At 46.8% G+C, this 15,867-nt stretch overlaps 1 protein-coding gene across 4 annotated transcripts in view; it reads right to left on the bottom strand.

Annotated features, from left to right (window-relative positions):
- Nucleotides 1-1,763: 1,763 nt before the first annotated feature.
- Nucleotides 1,764-15,867, bottom strand: part of TEK (TEK receptor tyrosine kinase) — a 112,088-nt gene continuing 97,984 nt past the window's right edge. For all 4 annotated transcript variants that reach the window (XM_036331301.1, XM_036331299.1, XM_036331302.1 and 1 more), the window contains 7 exons: nucleotides 13,403-13,593; nucleotides 12,753-12,866; nucleotides 8,159-8,229; nucleotides 7,199-7,239; nucleotides 6,306-6,402; nucleotides 3,646-3,745; nucleotides 1,764-2,817 (listed from right to left, as the gene is read on the bottom strand). In XM_036331301.1, the coding sequence (XP_036187194.1) occupies nucleotides 2,743-2,817; nucleotides 3,646-3,745; nucleotides 6,306-6,402; nucleotides 7,199-7,239; nucleotides 8,159-8,229; nucleotides 12,753-12,866; nucleotides 13,403-13,593 (689 nt within the window). In that variant the 3' untranslated portion in view covers nucleotides 1,764-2,742. The remainder of the gene's footprint in view (nucleotides 2,818-3,645; nucleotides 3,746-6,305; nucleotides 6,403-7,198; nucleotides 7,240-8,158; nucleotides 8,230-12,752; nucleotides 12,867-13,402; nucleotides 13,594-15,867) is intronic.

Raw genomic sequence — 15,867 nt, 5'->3', positions numbered from 1 at the left:
TCTTATGTTTCCCATCTTACATTCTGTTACTTGATTTTATCAACAATTCGCTGATTTTTTTTAAATCCTCACCAGAGGATTTGACTTTTTTTAGAGAGAGCTGGAGGGAGGGAGAGAGAGAGAAATATCAATGTTGTTTGGTTACCTCCTTCTACCCAGGGAAGGGATGAACCTGCAATCGAGGTATGTGCTCTTGACCAAGAATGAACTCGTGACCCTTTGGTCTGTGGACTTGCATTCAAACCACTGAGTTAAATCGGCCAGGACTGATTTTCTTTTTAAAGGGAGTATCCTATGGATCTTTAAACATAGTGAGTTCTAATCTATATTCCCAATACCTCAAGTGTCTAATCTCTTTGCGGAGGTTATTTCTTTCTTAATTGCTCTTTGGTAATGTGGAAACTAAATGGCTTTATTCAATTTGACAATTTCCCTTTGAGTAGAAGTCCATGATCTTCAATGTTAATCTGGTATCATGCTACAAGGCTACAGAGGTTTCTTTGACATGGTGTAGATGAGTCACAGAGGTATGTGTGGTGTGGCCTTGGCACCAAAGGGAATTAGTCACCTTCTGATAGTTGACGGTGATATGCCCTCAGGAAGCATACCTCAGGTTTGCTGCGTGGTTATTTTGAATTTACAAGAATTTCTTAATTATCACTGAATACCTTTCTCTTGCTACCATAAGTACTTAGCCATCTCTTTTGTCATATACTTGATGTGAGATAAAGTCATAGTGATGTAATTTTTAATTATTTTAAATAGATAAAACCCAACTATAATAGGGAAAATACCTTCTTGTGCATTCTGAAACCATATGCAAAAATATCTGCATTTTCAGATCACCTTATTCTTTTCCAATTCCGTGTATATGCAAACCAAGAGAAACCAGGAGTATCTTTACAAACTACATAATTTGTGTAAAAAGCAAAAGGAACTGTTGTATGCAGTTGACTCTTGAACAACAGGGGTTTGAATTGCATGGGTCCACTTACACATAGAGTTTTGTTTTTTAAAACAAAGACTATAAATGTATTTTTCCTTCCTTATGATTTTCTTAATTCTTAAACTTTCTCTAGCTTACTTTATTGTAAGAATACAGTATAAATACATATGTAATATGTGTTCATTGACTGTTTATGTTATCAGTAAGGCCTCAGGTTGACAGTAGATTATTTATTTGGGAGGAAGTCAAATATTATATACGTAGATTTTTAACTACAGAGGTAGTTGGCACCCCTGATCACCCACCATGTTGTTCAAGGGTCAACTGTATTTAGACATATTTTCAATGGCTCTTCATTCGAGGTTCCACTTACTGGTTAAATCAGTGGCCTACCAACAGTCTTGCTTTTTCCTCTGTCTCCCCTTAAATATGCCATTGTGAATGAAGATCCTTTGGGTAAACTCAGTTTCCTTGTCCTGCTGCTGAATGCATACAGTGGGTTAGATGGCAGGAACATGGAACTTTAGGCGGTATGTTGACTGTTTTGCATCGTCGCACAATTAGAAGGGAATCCAGCACTAAGCCCTGGGTTCTCATTGGACCACTACCAGTGGGGTGCTGCTCTGGTACAAGAACATGGACTAGACAGTAGAACATTCTGGAAGACGGTTCCCATCTGTGAGCTTCACATACCATGCCAAATGGAGAATTCCAGCAACTGCTCTACAGGCATGTTACTGAAAAGTTAGAGAATGACGATTTAAGGTGTTTTTCTATAAAGTACAATGCAGACATTTGGAAATACTTATGAGACACATTGCTGGACAAAACAGTGGGTAGGCAAGACATTTATTCACTTACTATATGATCTCAGTGTAACATGTGCCTACAGTATAAACAGTAAACATACAATGGGTCAAAACAAAGTTTTTACAATGTGCAATGCATTAAGTATGTTAATTTGACATGATAAATGTCACATGTCTCCCAAATGTAACTCCAGGCTTCCTATTTTAATGTCTTCAAATACACAATCAATGTTACCAGAGAAACTAAAACCAAATCCCATTCATTTATCTTTCAAACTTATTTATACATGTCAAAAGGTTTTAGGCATGTAAGGAATGAGACATAAGTCTATTTTTAGATGTTAATGTTCTGGACAGACTGATGGGCACTGGTAACACATAAGCATGTTGTCAAATGACTGTGAAATTGGATGGCTGCTACCGGTGAGTGAGAAGCCTTAGAGACGGGAGAACCTGCTTTACATGTCATCACCTGGACTTTTCCGTCTCTTTAATGTTAACCCATGTCCCATGAAGACTCCTACAATTCCCACACTTTTCTTACCTGTGCTCTCAGGGTCAGTGTTAGGTTTGTTAACAATATTTTACTTCTATACAGCAAGACATTTTAGAACATTCAATACAAAGGTAAATATCAAAAATATCTAGGACAATAATGAGTTATTGCATTACAGTCACTGTATTTTCACACCTGTCTTTAAAACCCACATATTTAGAAAAATATATTATTGCATATGAAACCACAAATGGGCATTCTGAGTTCAGCCCATTCTTACTCAAAACAGTATGTACAGTTCTATGTAGAGTCAGAGTGTGCTGTAGCTTCACACACGGGTCTTCGTGTGAAAGTCCCAGACACCCAGCAGTATACACACTCCACTGTTCTCCGTCTCCTCCCTTGGCACAGGCTCGCTTGCTGTCTTGGCTGTCAAGGGTCTCTGGTGCCCGTGAAGGGGCGACAGAATACACAGACGGTGGAGGCCTGCCCTAGGCCGCTTCTTCAGCAGAGCAGTCGATCCCTGCGTAGGTAAACTTCTCATACAGCGTGGTATTCACGTAGGTCTGGAAGAACAAGAGTGGCTCAGAGGCGGCCGCCTCCACGGGGGTAGTCACAGCAACTCTCTGCTGTCCTTTGCTTGTTTCCATTCAAACACCAGGTATTTGGGGGGCCCTTTTCTGTCCTCGGTTCCTTTTGTATTGGACAGCTTTCTTTCTGGACTGTGTGTACCCTGTGACTCCGGCCAGTAAATGTTCCTCTCACTTCCCCTGTTTCTGAGCTTCCCTTTCTCATTGTCTCTCACTGTTCCCTCCTGAAGTGTTCCGGCTGCTAAGGCCCCTGCCTCTGCCCACTTCTCACCTTCATGGCACCCGTGTCATCAAACCTGCATCTCGTTCTGGTTTAATCACCACTTGGGTTTTGATGACTGTCAAAATCTATCTCCCTGACTTAGATTCATCTTTTAAACTCCAGATACATAGAGCCAGCTACCTTCTAGAAATGTTTATAGAATTCTTGACCCTCCCCCTAGTAACCTGCAGACCATGCTCTGGTGTTACCTGCTGTGTGCCCTTGGGCAAGTCACCTTCACCTCTGAGTCTGTTTCCTTGTCTATAAAATTAAAGGGCCAAGCTGATAAGATTTAAGATTCCTTCTAACTCAAAGAGGCTAATTTTATATGTTGTTCTGTGTGTGACTGTATCTTGTATAGAGATCTTATCTCCTCCCAAACTGTAACTTCTCAAGTTTGGGGGCCACATCTTTTGTGTCCCTATAATACCTAGGGTTGTGCCCAGAAGAACTTGTTAAATTGCATCAGACTTTTTTTATTCGCCACACTGGGCACATGAGGAATTCCAATGAAAGAGCCCCTCGTTGAACTCCATACTCACCTTTCGTTCTTCTAACATCCGGTTTAAGGACACCAGAATCTGGGCAAATGAGGGCCTCTCGTATGGCTTCTCCCTCCAACACTGTCTCATTAGATCATACCTTTGAAAACGAAGAGTTAAAGGGTTAACTCAGTGCCTGTGCTGCAGTCCTGGGCCTGGCCAGGTGCAGAGCATGGAAATAACAGAAGAGAATGTGGCCCTGCAACCCCCGGTCATTAAGCTTAGGCAGCAGGAGATAGAGGTACAGCACTGGGAAGCTCCTACCAGGCCTCCCGCTTCCCTAGCCAAGCCCTTTCCTCTCCCCGTAGATCTGACGCCCACCCTGGGTACCATGCCTGGGGATCTTGGCCTCAGCTCTCCTGATCTTCTGGAAAGAACTGAGTTATGTCTCCAGGGCAGCATTTTCCTTGGAATACTCCATCTCTCAAAGTATTAGTGTTTCATTTTTAAAAAATGGCTTCAAGCTCAAGTAAGTGTGCAAAATTGCCACTTCTGCATATCCCTCTTAGGCAGCGGTTCTCAACCTGTGGGTCGCGACCCCTTTGGGGGTTGAACGACCCTTTCACAGGGGTCGCCTAAGACCATCCTGCATATCAGATATTTAGGATTCATAACAGTAGCAACATTACAGTTATGAAGTAGCAACGAAAATAATTTTATGGTTGGGTCACAACATGAGGAACTGTATTTAAAGGGCCAGAAGGTTGAGAACCACTGCTCTTAGGGACCAGCTAGTAAAATCTTGAGAAATCCTGCCATTAAAAACAAGCAAACAGCCTGGCTGGTGTGACTTAGTGGTTGAGCATCGATCTTTGTGTTGGGGAGCACAAGAGACTTGGCTGGAAAGTTTGTAAGGAAGACATTCTGATAAAAGGGAAGTGTGTGGAAGGCCGCCTGCCCTGTTTATCGGAATTCCCACTTAGGGGAGACTTAGGGGAGTGTCAAAGGCAGTGCCCCTAATTATTCCTTGACCTTTCCAAACAAGTCTATGCATGTGCAGACCCCCAGGTGTTTACTGAAATCCTTATGCTTAATCCCTGGATGCCCTTGCCTAGAGGACAATGTAAATACATGTGTCCTCCCAAGATTACTCACCCTACTGATTGTATCTAAAGATAAAAATTCCGCTTCCTCACTCCTATTCTCTCTATCTTCCCCACCCCATCTGCTATGTGAGGACACAGCAAGAAAGCGGGCCTTCTGCCAGGTGGGAGGAGGGCTGTCACCCCGACCCACTGTGCTGGGACCTTGAAAAAAAAAAAATTCCAATAAAGGCCTAACGAGGCAGGCAAATGAGGCTGCTCTGGCTACTAAAGCCAGAGGCCCCTTAGCCCTCTCTTGTACAGACAAACTGTATCTGAGTAATCTGTTCATCCATCATTCAGGGGCTGCTGCTCAGCCCCGACACCTATGAACCAGGAGGTCAGAGTTTGATTTCTGGTCAGAGCACATGCCCGGGTTGTGGGCTGGATCCCAGTGGGGGGCGTGCAGGAGGCAACCGATCAATGATTCTCTCTCATCATTGATGTTTCTTTCTGAAATCAATAAAAAATATACATACATATATATTTTTAAAAACAAGCAAACAAAAAACCTGTTTAACCAGGTTTAGCACACACTTCCCAAATACTAGTATAACTGACCCCCGAATTCCTTTCTCCCTGTGTTATTTATTAACGTATTGCATGTTCCATAAACATACCGTGGGAAGCATGGTCGAAGGCAGTGCTTTCTCAGATGTGGCCAGAACTACCTGCATTATCAGGATGCAGATTCTGGGGACCCGCACCAGACCCTCTGAACCAATGCCTGGGATTGGGGTTCAAGATTTCACATGCTGAACAAGTGCCTCTGGGAACCTAATGTGCCATTGGCCTTGGGTGTCAAGGATTCTAGAACAGTTTGTACTTTAACAGAAGTTTCATAACAACTGAGAAAGCTTACTCCTCATGGGATGAATCTCAAAAGGTGGCATTTTGGAGACTTGGTCCAGAGATGGTTCACATACCACAAGGTCTGCTCCAGGACAGAAGAGGTTGTGTCTTTTGTGCCGGGAACCTAATTACACCCTCTTTCACTCTTGGAAGTGGCTCAGCTTAGACATAAATTATTTATTCCACCTAGAGCCTTCCACTCTTCAAATTCCACCGGTTACGCAGCTTCTCCCTCAGCTAAGCTGTGGGAATTCCAGTATCACTAAAGTTCATCATTCTTCCCCCCGGAGTAATTTTTACTGTGGGAAGTAATCTTTATAGAAGTGAAATCCCATGAAGAAAAATACATCTTCCTTAATGTAACAGCTCTGAAATTCTATCCCCAGAGTTCATCTCAAGATTGCATACACTTATTTGTGAACAGTGTCATCACTTTCGGATCTTTTCTGCTTTTGCTGACCTCATCTTCAGCCTTCCCAAGAACTGTCTCCCTCAGTTCCTCCTGGATTTCCATGCCTGCGCCGCTCCTCCTCCCTGCCATTGCACAACCAGCTTAGGGTAAAGAGCCCATTATCACTGTTCTTTTTGACCTCCATGAGTGTGTGCGTGCATGAAGGTATATGTATATGTGCAGGAGTGAGCTAATCCCTTCCCTGGAGTCTGTCTACCCACGAAACAGGCAGCAGGGAGGTGAAGATAAATGGCCGTAGGACAGGCCTGACTTACACCTCATCGTCACAGTTCAGGGGCTTCTCCAGTCTGTAGCCCTGCGGCAGCTTCTCGTAGAGCTCTGCACACGTCATCCCGCAGTAGGGGGTGCCGCCTGGAAGACAGGAAACACCGTGCCCTCAGCCCCTCCCGTGCAGAAGCCAAAGTCTTCTGCCCAGGGGTCTGAAGCCAAGAGACTGGGAGAAGGAAGAGTGTGTCAGGGTGCACACCCACCACAATCAAAGCTGGCCTTGGGCTACGGACGGCACCACAGTGCAAAGATCCACGTCCTACCTCACAGCGCTACTGCTTTCCAAGTCTGCCGCACACAGCACACCCATCGTATCAACAAGGTGTATCCTTTTCCTAACTGGAAGTAGTTACATGATTCTTTATCTACTCTACAATAGCTCCTGTCTAATTTTAAATCTAAAAGCATACACAGTTGTAGAAAACTTGGAAAATATAGAAAAGTATGAAGAAAAAAATACAATAGCTTTTATTACTCTTCTGTGTAGTCCTTCCAGTCTTTTAAAGTATAATATTTAAAAGTGGGGTCATGATGAATGTGCAATTTATTTTGGGGGGCATGCACACTCTCACAGGCTATTCGGTAGCCTTCAAAATGTGATTTTTTACTTGACTACATCATACCACCTTGACGGAAATAAACTTGGAAGAGCTCTCTGACACCTTTGCACAAGCGGGGACAATTAACCTATAACAAAGTTCGTGGCCACCAGGTTGTTACAATTACGCGTGACATCAGATATGGAGAAACGTGGGACTAAAACCCACTCACACGTGGAAACCCACACTCTGTTTCCAAGTGACATCTGGTGGCACCGCATACAGATGGTCCCTGTGGGGTCCACAGTGAGGGGCACTGGGGGACACACCCAGATACTCACCTAGGCTCACGATCTCCCACAGTAACACTCCGTAGGACCATCTGCAGACGGGAAATGGGAGAGAAATCATCAGCATCCTTAAAGCGCGAAAGCCGTCATCGTCTGCCCCACAGCCAGGAGGGCTGACCCTCCCTCCGAAGAGAGAGTGCTAAGTGTCTGCTCAGTGGGACGGGCCCGTGCACACAGCATGTGCTTCTCTCCTCCTAGGTCTGGGGGAAGATTGTAACAGGGAAATGGTCGGTCCAGCCGGAGCCCCACTTACTTCAGGTAGAGAGTACAGGTGGTGCTATGGGAAGCAGGTCAAATTCTAGGCCAGACAAATTGGCATTAAAACCCACCTCCGCCACCTGCTGCTCATGCAACCTGGGATAAGTTACTGCACCCTCAGGCCTCTTCGTATATGATTCAGAAAGTGGGGATGCCAACTTCTACCTCTGAGCTATGCAGACATGATGTGAGATAACGCCTCAAAGGCGCCCTGCACACAGTGAGGCTACAGTAATTGCCAGCCTCCTCCTCAACTCCGGCATAAGAAAACCCCCTGAACAAGTCCCCTCAACCCTCACAGCCTTAGTTTTTCCTCCTGAAAATAGGGCATGTTGGTAAGATGGTCTAAGTCTCAATCCCACCCCTTCCTTCCACCATCAGCCCGAGCCTTGTCACTGCAGCCCGCAAGGGAGGTGGTCTCCCGGGCGACCCTCTGGCCAGCCCTGACCCTCAGCAGCTATCTGGGTCTCAGGCACCAAGCTCAGTCTGGAAGTGGAGCCCCGGAGGGGGGCCGGCGAGCCCCTTGCTTCTCTGGACATCAAGCCTTGGCCACAAGGTCTGTCCTTGACCAGCAGAAGGAAAGCTAAGCCTCCCTCTGTGACTTTCCCAGGACACTGCCACTCTGGCTCCATTTAGCCTATGATTTTATGTACTGAGTAGCTTTGCTCCCAGAGAGACGCGAGGCGTACTCACACGTCACTGTTGGTTGTGTAGACGCTGTAATTGAGGGACTCGATCGCCATCCAGCGCACTGGGAGCCGCCCCTGCAGAGAACAAAGGGAGATGCACTTAGATCAGAAGGACCCTTCACGAGGCTGGCTTCCCCAAGGTGGTGCTCACTCACGCCCAGGGAGCCCTATGTGAGCTCCAAAGACACAAGGAATGATGGCTCAGGAGCTGTTGTTTGAATATGTTCCGCCTACAAGTCTGATTTCAAATTCAAAGACCTGCAAATAATGTAAGTTCTACTTACCTCCAGGGGGCCTACTGAAGCGTGTGCGTGTATGTGTGTACTTGTAGTCACTTATTCCTTTCATTTCATTTTTTTTTCATTAATCCTCACCCAATGCTATTTTTCCCATTGATTTGTAAAGAGAGTGGGAGAGAGGGAGAGAGGGGAGAGATAGAAACATTAATGTGAGAGAGACACATTGATTGGCTGCCTTCCACACGCACCCCGACCGGGGCTGGGGATCAAACCTGCAACCCAGGTACATGCCCTTGACCACTGAGCTACACCGCCCAGGGCCATTCTTTTATTCAATTTGTGGCTCTCACAGACACTCAGAGGTTTGAAAGGGGAGACGGCATAGAAACCGAGACTGAAATTGTAATGTGGGAAGGCGAAGGCGGCGCAGGAGGTGGGGGAAGAGTTGCCAGAGGAGGGGACTTGGACTTGGTTCTGAGATGTGTAGACGGGGGAGGGGAGAGCATGGCAGGCCACAAGGAGCGGGGTGCAGATGTACCACCAGCAGAGGGAAGGACCTCAAGGTTTACACGGGTTTGGAGGTGGGGTGAGACACACTCATTCACCCTTTGGGGGCCTGGCCCTCTAGGCTATCCCCATTTTCTGGCTTATTGAGTCCAGTCTTGGAAAAATTAGATGTGGACTAGACATTGGGGAGTGTGACGTTTGAGTTTTATTCCTAGTTTCCTTAATTTTTCTCTGATTTGGGGCTCCCTTCCTATCCACCCAACCAGGGATCCTATGCACCTATCGAGAGAGAGATACCTGTGCCAGGGATCTATCCAGTTGCTGACTGTGGCATTTCAGCCACATTCGCTGGGTGGGACAGAGTCAGGAGTCTTTTAGGGGCTCTTCCTCAGCCCCTTGACACTGGAGCAGGCATCCTCCCAGACCACCCACCCATGAGCTCAGCGCTGCCCAGGATCATGCCTGCAAGCTCAGTTCTCTCCCAGGTCTTTGTGAAGCTCTTTCTGCTCATAAATCCTGAATAGGAATTTCATACTTTGAGGCTCAGCTATATAAGTGTCCTTTGTCACATCTGCATCTTCAGTACTCTCAACATTCCCACCTCCCTTCATAGTACACCCACCCCACCCACATCCCTACCTGCTAGTCTAGTTCTCTCCCCCCAGCAAAGCTAAGGACTGGAAATAGTTCCTATATTCTCTGTTCTGTCTTCGCTTTCTCTTCCCTGGTGGCTTCTGACCTCATACCTCCTAATTACTAATTTCCTTGTGCACTTTTCATTTTTTCACCTGTTTCAGATCTGTCCACAGCTATCTGTCCCCACTGCTATCACCGAGGGTCAGGCCACCGTCACCTTTTACCGGATGGCACCCTCCTCTCCCTAAGGGCCTGTTCTCCACACCACAAGCAGAGTGTCACTCTAAATGGCAAATAACAGCCACGTGGTTCCTTTCCTTAAAATTTCTCCATGTCCCTATTGTCCCAACATCCCAAATCCTTAGTTGAATCCCGAATCCTTAGCTGGAATTCAAGGTTTTTCAAGAAGATCTTATCCCTTCTTCCTCCCCCAACCTTGAATTTTTAACTCTCTTTTCAGCACGACACTCCAGCCACAATGAATTACCTAATCCAAAATGCCTCACACTTCCCTTTGCCTCTAGGCTTTTAGACATCCTGCACCTCCAGATCATCGAATCCATTCTCACATCTCTGCTATCTACCTAATAGCCACTGCAACACTCAGCCTCCTCCAGGAAGCCTTCCATGATTTTCCATAGGCTCACCTGGCTGTGAGTCCCCTGTGTTCCCATGGGATGTGCTTTCCTGCCTCTCGGCATGTGTTAATGATGACAGTTGTTCATTATGTGTTTACCTGTGAGCTCTTTGAAGGTGGAGACTGTGTATGACTTATTTTGCCTCCAAACTTAACACAAAGCACAAAACATTGTAGTAAAAAAAAAAAAATCGATTATGAGGGAAAGCATATGTTAATCAATGAAAATAAAACCCATGTCACTTAGTACATTAGTTGGCAACACTTCCTATATGAGAATTACCTGGGATTTTTTTTAAACACACACACACACACACACACACTGATGCAGAACAACTAAGTCAGCATATCTAAGCAGCAGGGTTCCGCATCTGTATTTTTAAAAAGCTCCCCAGCTGGTTCTAAAGTGCAAGTTGAAAATCTGACCTAAATGGGCCAGAGAAAGTAGTCACTCTGCCCTCCGGTGGTGTCTTTCTACATTGCACCCTTCTTGGAAGGACCTTGCCAGCCTCTCCAATCCCTTCTCCTTTCCGCTGCTTCCTTCCTCCACAGACCCCATGCCACCAGGGAACACTGCCCTGCCATTAGGAAATAGAGTTAAGCCTCAAACAGTGCTCTGTTCCTTTAAGAATTCCTCATAACCTCCCCAAGACTACACAAATCCCTGCTCTTTATGAAATACCAAGCAAACCAGCAATTGCCCGGGACATCGGAGAGCATCCAAATAAAGTGAGTAGGTTGTGGGATAACTTGTACTCATCCCTCCACCCCTCATCTAGGGACCATGGCACCCAAATGCAGGAGCGAAGCGAGGAAAGGGATTCTATGAGGGAGACGGAGACTTCCAAGTTGCACAGGATGGGGAGGGGGAAAGTGGAGCAGTGGGTGGTGGGTCCTACTACCTTAGAGACAAGCCCAGCAGAGAAACATCTGCTTTGAGAGGGACAAATTCTGAAAAGCTTAGGGAGCTACCCCTCAGGGAGGCCCCTGTGGGTTCAGAAGGTGACAGGTTGGGTGGTGTCTCTAAGGGACCCCACTTCAAACCCTGAACAAGAAGGGGAGTGGAAAGGTCCGAAGTGGCTCCGTTCACTGTGACTGTAACTGAAAACATGGATGCTTGTGGGAGGCAATAAGTAAAAAATAGAAAAAAAGTGTCACGGTGGTGAACTACAGGCCATTTCCTTTTCAAAGCATTCTTGAATCTTGTTTCTGTGCTATCTTGTCAGCCACTAAAATAAGCGCATTGAAAAGAAAGGAAGCCTGCGTTGGAGGATAAACTCTGAAACCTGAGCCTTGTGGAGGCGATTGGAGAGCCCCAAAGTACAAACAGCCTCTGTATCACAGGAAAACTGGAGCCGTCCCAGGAGCGCCAAGCCCGGGCAGTGCTCATCAGGCCTGGAAAAGGGAGAGCTAGCCACTGAGTGACCCCGCAAGCACATGCAAGGACAACAGGAACTGTCGCCCCGAGCCCCGCAGCCCAGCCTCAGGGGAAGCAGGGGTGGTGGCATGCTGCTGGGGAGACCGCTGAGCCTCCCTGAAGACAGGAGAATGCTCTTCAGTTACTTTCTGAGCCTCTCCCAGCTAAGACTCAGGGTTCTCTTCAGGTACTCCCCAAGCCAGTGTGTCTGCCCCTGTGCCAGTCAGGGCCAGCCCATGGGAGGGGGCTTACCTGGAGAACAAAGAAATCTCCAGGGGCCTGCATGGAGAGCCCAGCCCTAAGCCAGGTCCTCAGCAGCCGGGGAGCCATATTCTTCATCAGCAGGTGCTCCCTTGATGTGTAAGCTCCTCCCTTTCTCTGTTCCCCCACCTTGTTTCAGTAAACCCCCTTTGAATCTGTTTCTCTTTCTACCCTGATTTCTATTCTGGGGAGTAGGAGGCTGGGGGTCAAAAACCCCTTCATCGAAAACACTGGCACAGTACAAATACTCAGGGATGTGGCATTTCCAGGGCTTTCTGATTCCAGGGTGGGCAACAAAAGCAGAATGAGGTCCAAGTTCTTACTTCTGCTAACACTGTGGTTAGGTTTTCCCAGGATCTGACACAAATAAATATTACTATTTGGGAGAATGGGTCTCATTAGGTGAATGTGAATTTGATTGGTTTGGGCTTGAAGGGGGCGTAGGGAGCTTTTTGCAAAGAGGGGAATCTGTGGGCCTTTGGAAGTCCCGAGTTTCTCCCTGGGGCTCTGTGTGATTTAGGAACCTTGTTAATTGACCTTCCTTATATTTGGAAAATATGCTCAGGGTCTTTTTTGCCCTTCCCATGTTTGCTGTGCATGGAAGGAGATTGTGGGAGCTCCTTGCACAGGGTCTGGCCGGATCCAGAGCTGAGCCCTGCACCGCGAGGCTCATGTGAGCGAGGACCCAGCCACCTGTGCTAGTGGCTTTTTTGCTGGTAGTTTGGATCCTCCAGTCATGTTAGGAATCAAATCTTAGAAAGGATGTTTGCGGGGCCAGGGGCGTATCTCCTGGGGTCCACGGTAGACGCGTCGGTCACCGCAGAGCAGTGGTCTTAGAGCAGCAACATCAGGGTGGGAAGGCGCCTTGGGAAGGGCGTTAGTGGGTCTGTTTGGAACTCACCATCGTCTTTTTCACATAAACTTCTTGACCTCGGGACAATCCAAAATCGGCTATTTTGGCTACATAGTTTTCACCAACTAAGATGTTCCTGGCAGCCAGATCCCTGTGGATAAACTGAAATTTCAAAAAACGTCATGTATTTCCAGCATCATCTTTGCTTTTTCAAGTCATGTTGTTAGTACCATGCCCTGAGGGCCAGCACTTTGGGAACTAGCGATGAGAGGTTAGGATGAAAATGGGTTTTTAAATGTCACCAGAATCCAGTTCCCTTGAAGTTGCTCCCTAAAGCCCTCAGTGGATTCCACCAAATCTTGGGAGACGTATTTCGGGGGTGGGGGGGGGGGGGAACCAGGTCATTAAATCTCCCGGCTGCCATGTAAGTCCTCTGCTATGAGCATTATTTGGGCTAAGACGGGTTAAGGAACTTCACCGAATACATATGGTGATATTCACTAGATAAATATATTGCCCGTGCTGAGCATTAACACCTATATAAATAGATGGAATCTTAACAAGGAGACTAAAATTAGGGAGATTGTAAGAGGAATTAGAGAAGAGAGGTTGACTGGGGAAAAAATGTACAAATTTAAACTTATTCTAGAGAGCATTTCCAAGGAAAGATGTCCCAAGAAAGGTTCCTCGTGACAAACCTGTTTTTGGCTCAAGTAGTCCATGCCCCGGGCCACATCTGCGGCAAAGTGGAGCAGCTGCTGGGAGGACAGCGTGGAGGCGGTGCTGTTGGCGATGGCGAAGGCTGGGTCAGTCTCCAGCACGCGGCTCTTGCGCAGGAAGTCCAGGAGGTTGCCGTGGGGGGCATACTCGATGGCCAGGTACAGGTAGCCTGTGGGGAAAGGGAGAAGGGAAGTCCATTACCAGGGGGCCTAAAAAGCTCGAAATTTCTGAGATGTGCTATGGCCCTCGGAAGTTGCTTCTGAAACTTGTCATCTACAAGTAACATATCTAGTGGGACCAACCTCGGTACTGCTGGGACAGCAGGATGAGAAGCGATACCTCCTGCCATACTTGAAGAGTGCCTACGAGACCAAGGTGCCCCTCTTCCCGCCCCTCCCCTTTCCCACCAAACGCGGACTGACAGGGCAGCTTCCTGAACGCTTCCACCTACTCAGTAGTAACAGTCTCGGGAAATCAAAGCATTTGTTTCCAGGGCATGTAAGGCAGCCAGTCCACATCATCTTTTTTTTTTTTAATATATTTTTTATTGATTAAGATATTACATATGTGTCCTTGTCCCCATGTTACCCTCTACCCCCCCGCCCCCCGCCCCCCCCCCCCCCCCCCCGCTCATGCCCTCACCCCCCCGTTGTTCGTGTCCATTGGTTAGGCCTATATGCTTGCATATAAGTCCTTTGGTTGATCTTTCCCCCTTACCCCTACCCTCCCCTACCTTCCCTCCAAGGCCCGACAGTCCAATCAATGCCTCTCCGTCTCTGGATCAGTCCTTGTTCATCAGTTTATGTTGTTCATTATATTCCACAAATGAGTGAGATCCTGTGGTATTTATCTGCTCTCCAGTTCCATCCATGCTGTGGCAAATGGTAAGAGTTCCTTTTTCTTCTTCCTCTTCTTAAAGAATACCTTTCAGCATTTCATATAATGCTGGTTTGGTGGTGATGAACTCCTTTAGCTTTTTCTTATCCGTGAAGCTCTTTATCTGACCTTCTATTCTGAGAGATAGCTTTGCTGGATAAAGTAATCTTGGTTGCAGGTTCTTGCTATTCATCACTTTGAATATTTCTTGCCACTCTCTTCTGGCCTGCATGGTTTCTGTTGAGAAATCAGCTGACAGTCGTATGGGTACTCCCTTGTAGATAACTGACTGTCTTTCTCTTGCTGCTTTTAAGATTCTCTCTTTATCTTTTGCTCTTGGCATTTTAATTATGATGTGTCTTGGTGTGGTCCTCTTTGGATTCCTTTTGTTTGGGGTTCTCTGCGCTTCCTGGACTTGTAAGTCCATTTCTTTCACCAGGTAGGGGAAGTTTTCTGTCATTATTTCTTCAAAAAGGTTTTCAATATCTTGCCCTCTCTCTTCTTCTGGTACCCCTATAATTCTGATGTTGGTACGCTTGAAGTTGTCCCAGAGGTTCCTTATACTATCTTCATATTTTTGGAATCTCTTTTCTTTTTTCTTTTTCGGTTGGGTATTTTTTGTTTCTTTGTATTTCAAATCTTTGACTTGATTCTTGGGATCCTCTTGTCTGCTGTTGGATCTCTGTAAATTATTCTTTATTTCAGTCACTGTATGCTTAATTTCTAGTTGGTCCTTTTTCATGTCCTCCATGGTCTCACTATACTTATTGAGGGATTCATTAAATTTATTGGCAGTTTCCATAAAATTCTTGAAAAACCTTATAAACGTGGCCTTGAACTCTATATCCAGTCGTTTGCTTTCCTCCATTTCTGCCCTTTGTGACCTGTTTCTTTGTCTCCGCATTTTGGCTGCTTCCCTGTGTTGATAGAGTGGCTTTGTGTGCTAGGTGTCCTGTAGGGCCCAGTGGCTCAGCCTCCCCAGTTACCTGAGGTGGACACTCTTGGTGCACTCTTGGTGCCTTGGTTGTTGTAGGATCACTGGGAGGAATTGACCTCCAGGCCAATTGGCTGTGAGAATCAGCTGTGTCTGAAGTGGGAGAACTTCTGTGCTGAAGACACCCTTCTGGGGCAAGACTTGCTTCAGTGGGGCTTTGGTGTTCACTGAGTCTACTCCCTGAGTGTGTCCCTTATGGATCTGAGGAGTTGCAATCTGGATGGTCCCCCTCTGACCACTGGGTACAGCGGCTCCTGGATCTAAGGAGGTGCTAATTCAGCCTCTGCCTGAGGCCACACAGCAGGAGCCACGAAGAGGCTCAGCTGTGAAGCAATGCAAGCCGCTGCGGGGCCTTGGGCCTTCTCTTGGAAGTTCCGGGTCTGCCTGGCTCAGCTGCAGTTAGGTACATTCACCTGCAAAAGCCTCTGCCGCAGCCTGGGTGGGGCGGGGTCTCAGGGAGTCAAAGGGCGGAGAAAGCAGCTATGGCTGATTCTCCTAAGGAGTCGCGCGTCTCAGTGACCCGATAATTGCTGCAAGCATCTCTGAGGGAAAGCCGCACTCAAGTTCGCCCGC

This window comes from Myotis myotis, unplaced genomic scaffold (assembly GCF_014108235.1).
Source record: "Myotis myotis isolate mMyoMyo1 unplaced genomic scaffold, mMyoMyo1.p scaffold_m19_p_12, whole genome shotgun sequence".
Taxonomy (NCBI): Eukaryota; Metazoa; Chordata; class Mammalia; order Chiroptera; family Vespertilionidae; genus Myotis; species Myotis myotis.
This window is presented reverse-complemented; position numbering and strand designations above follow the sequence as displayed.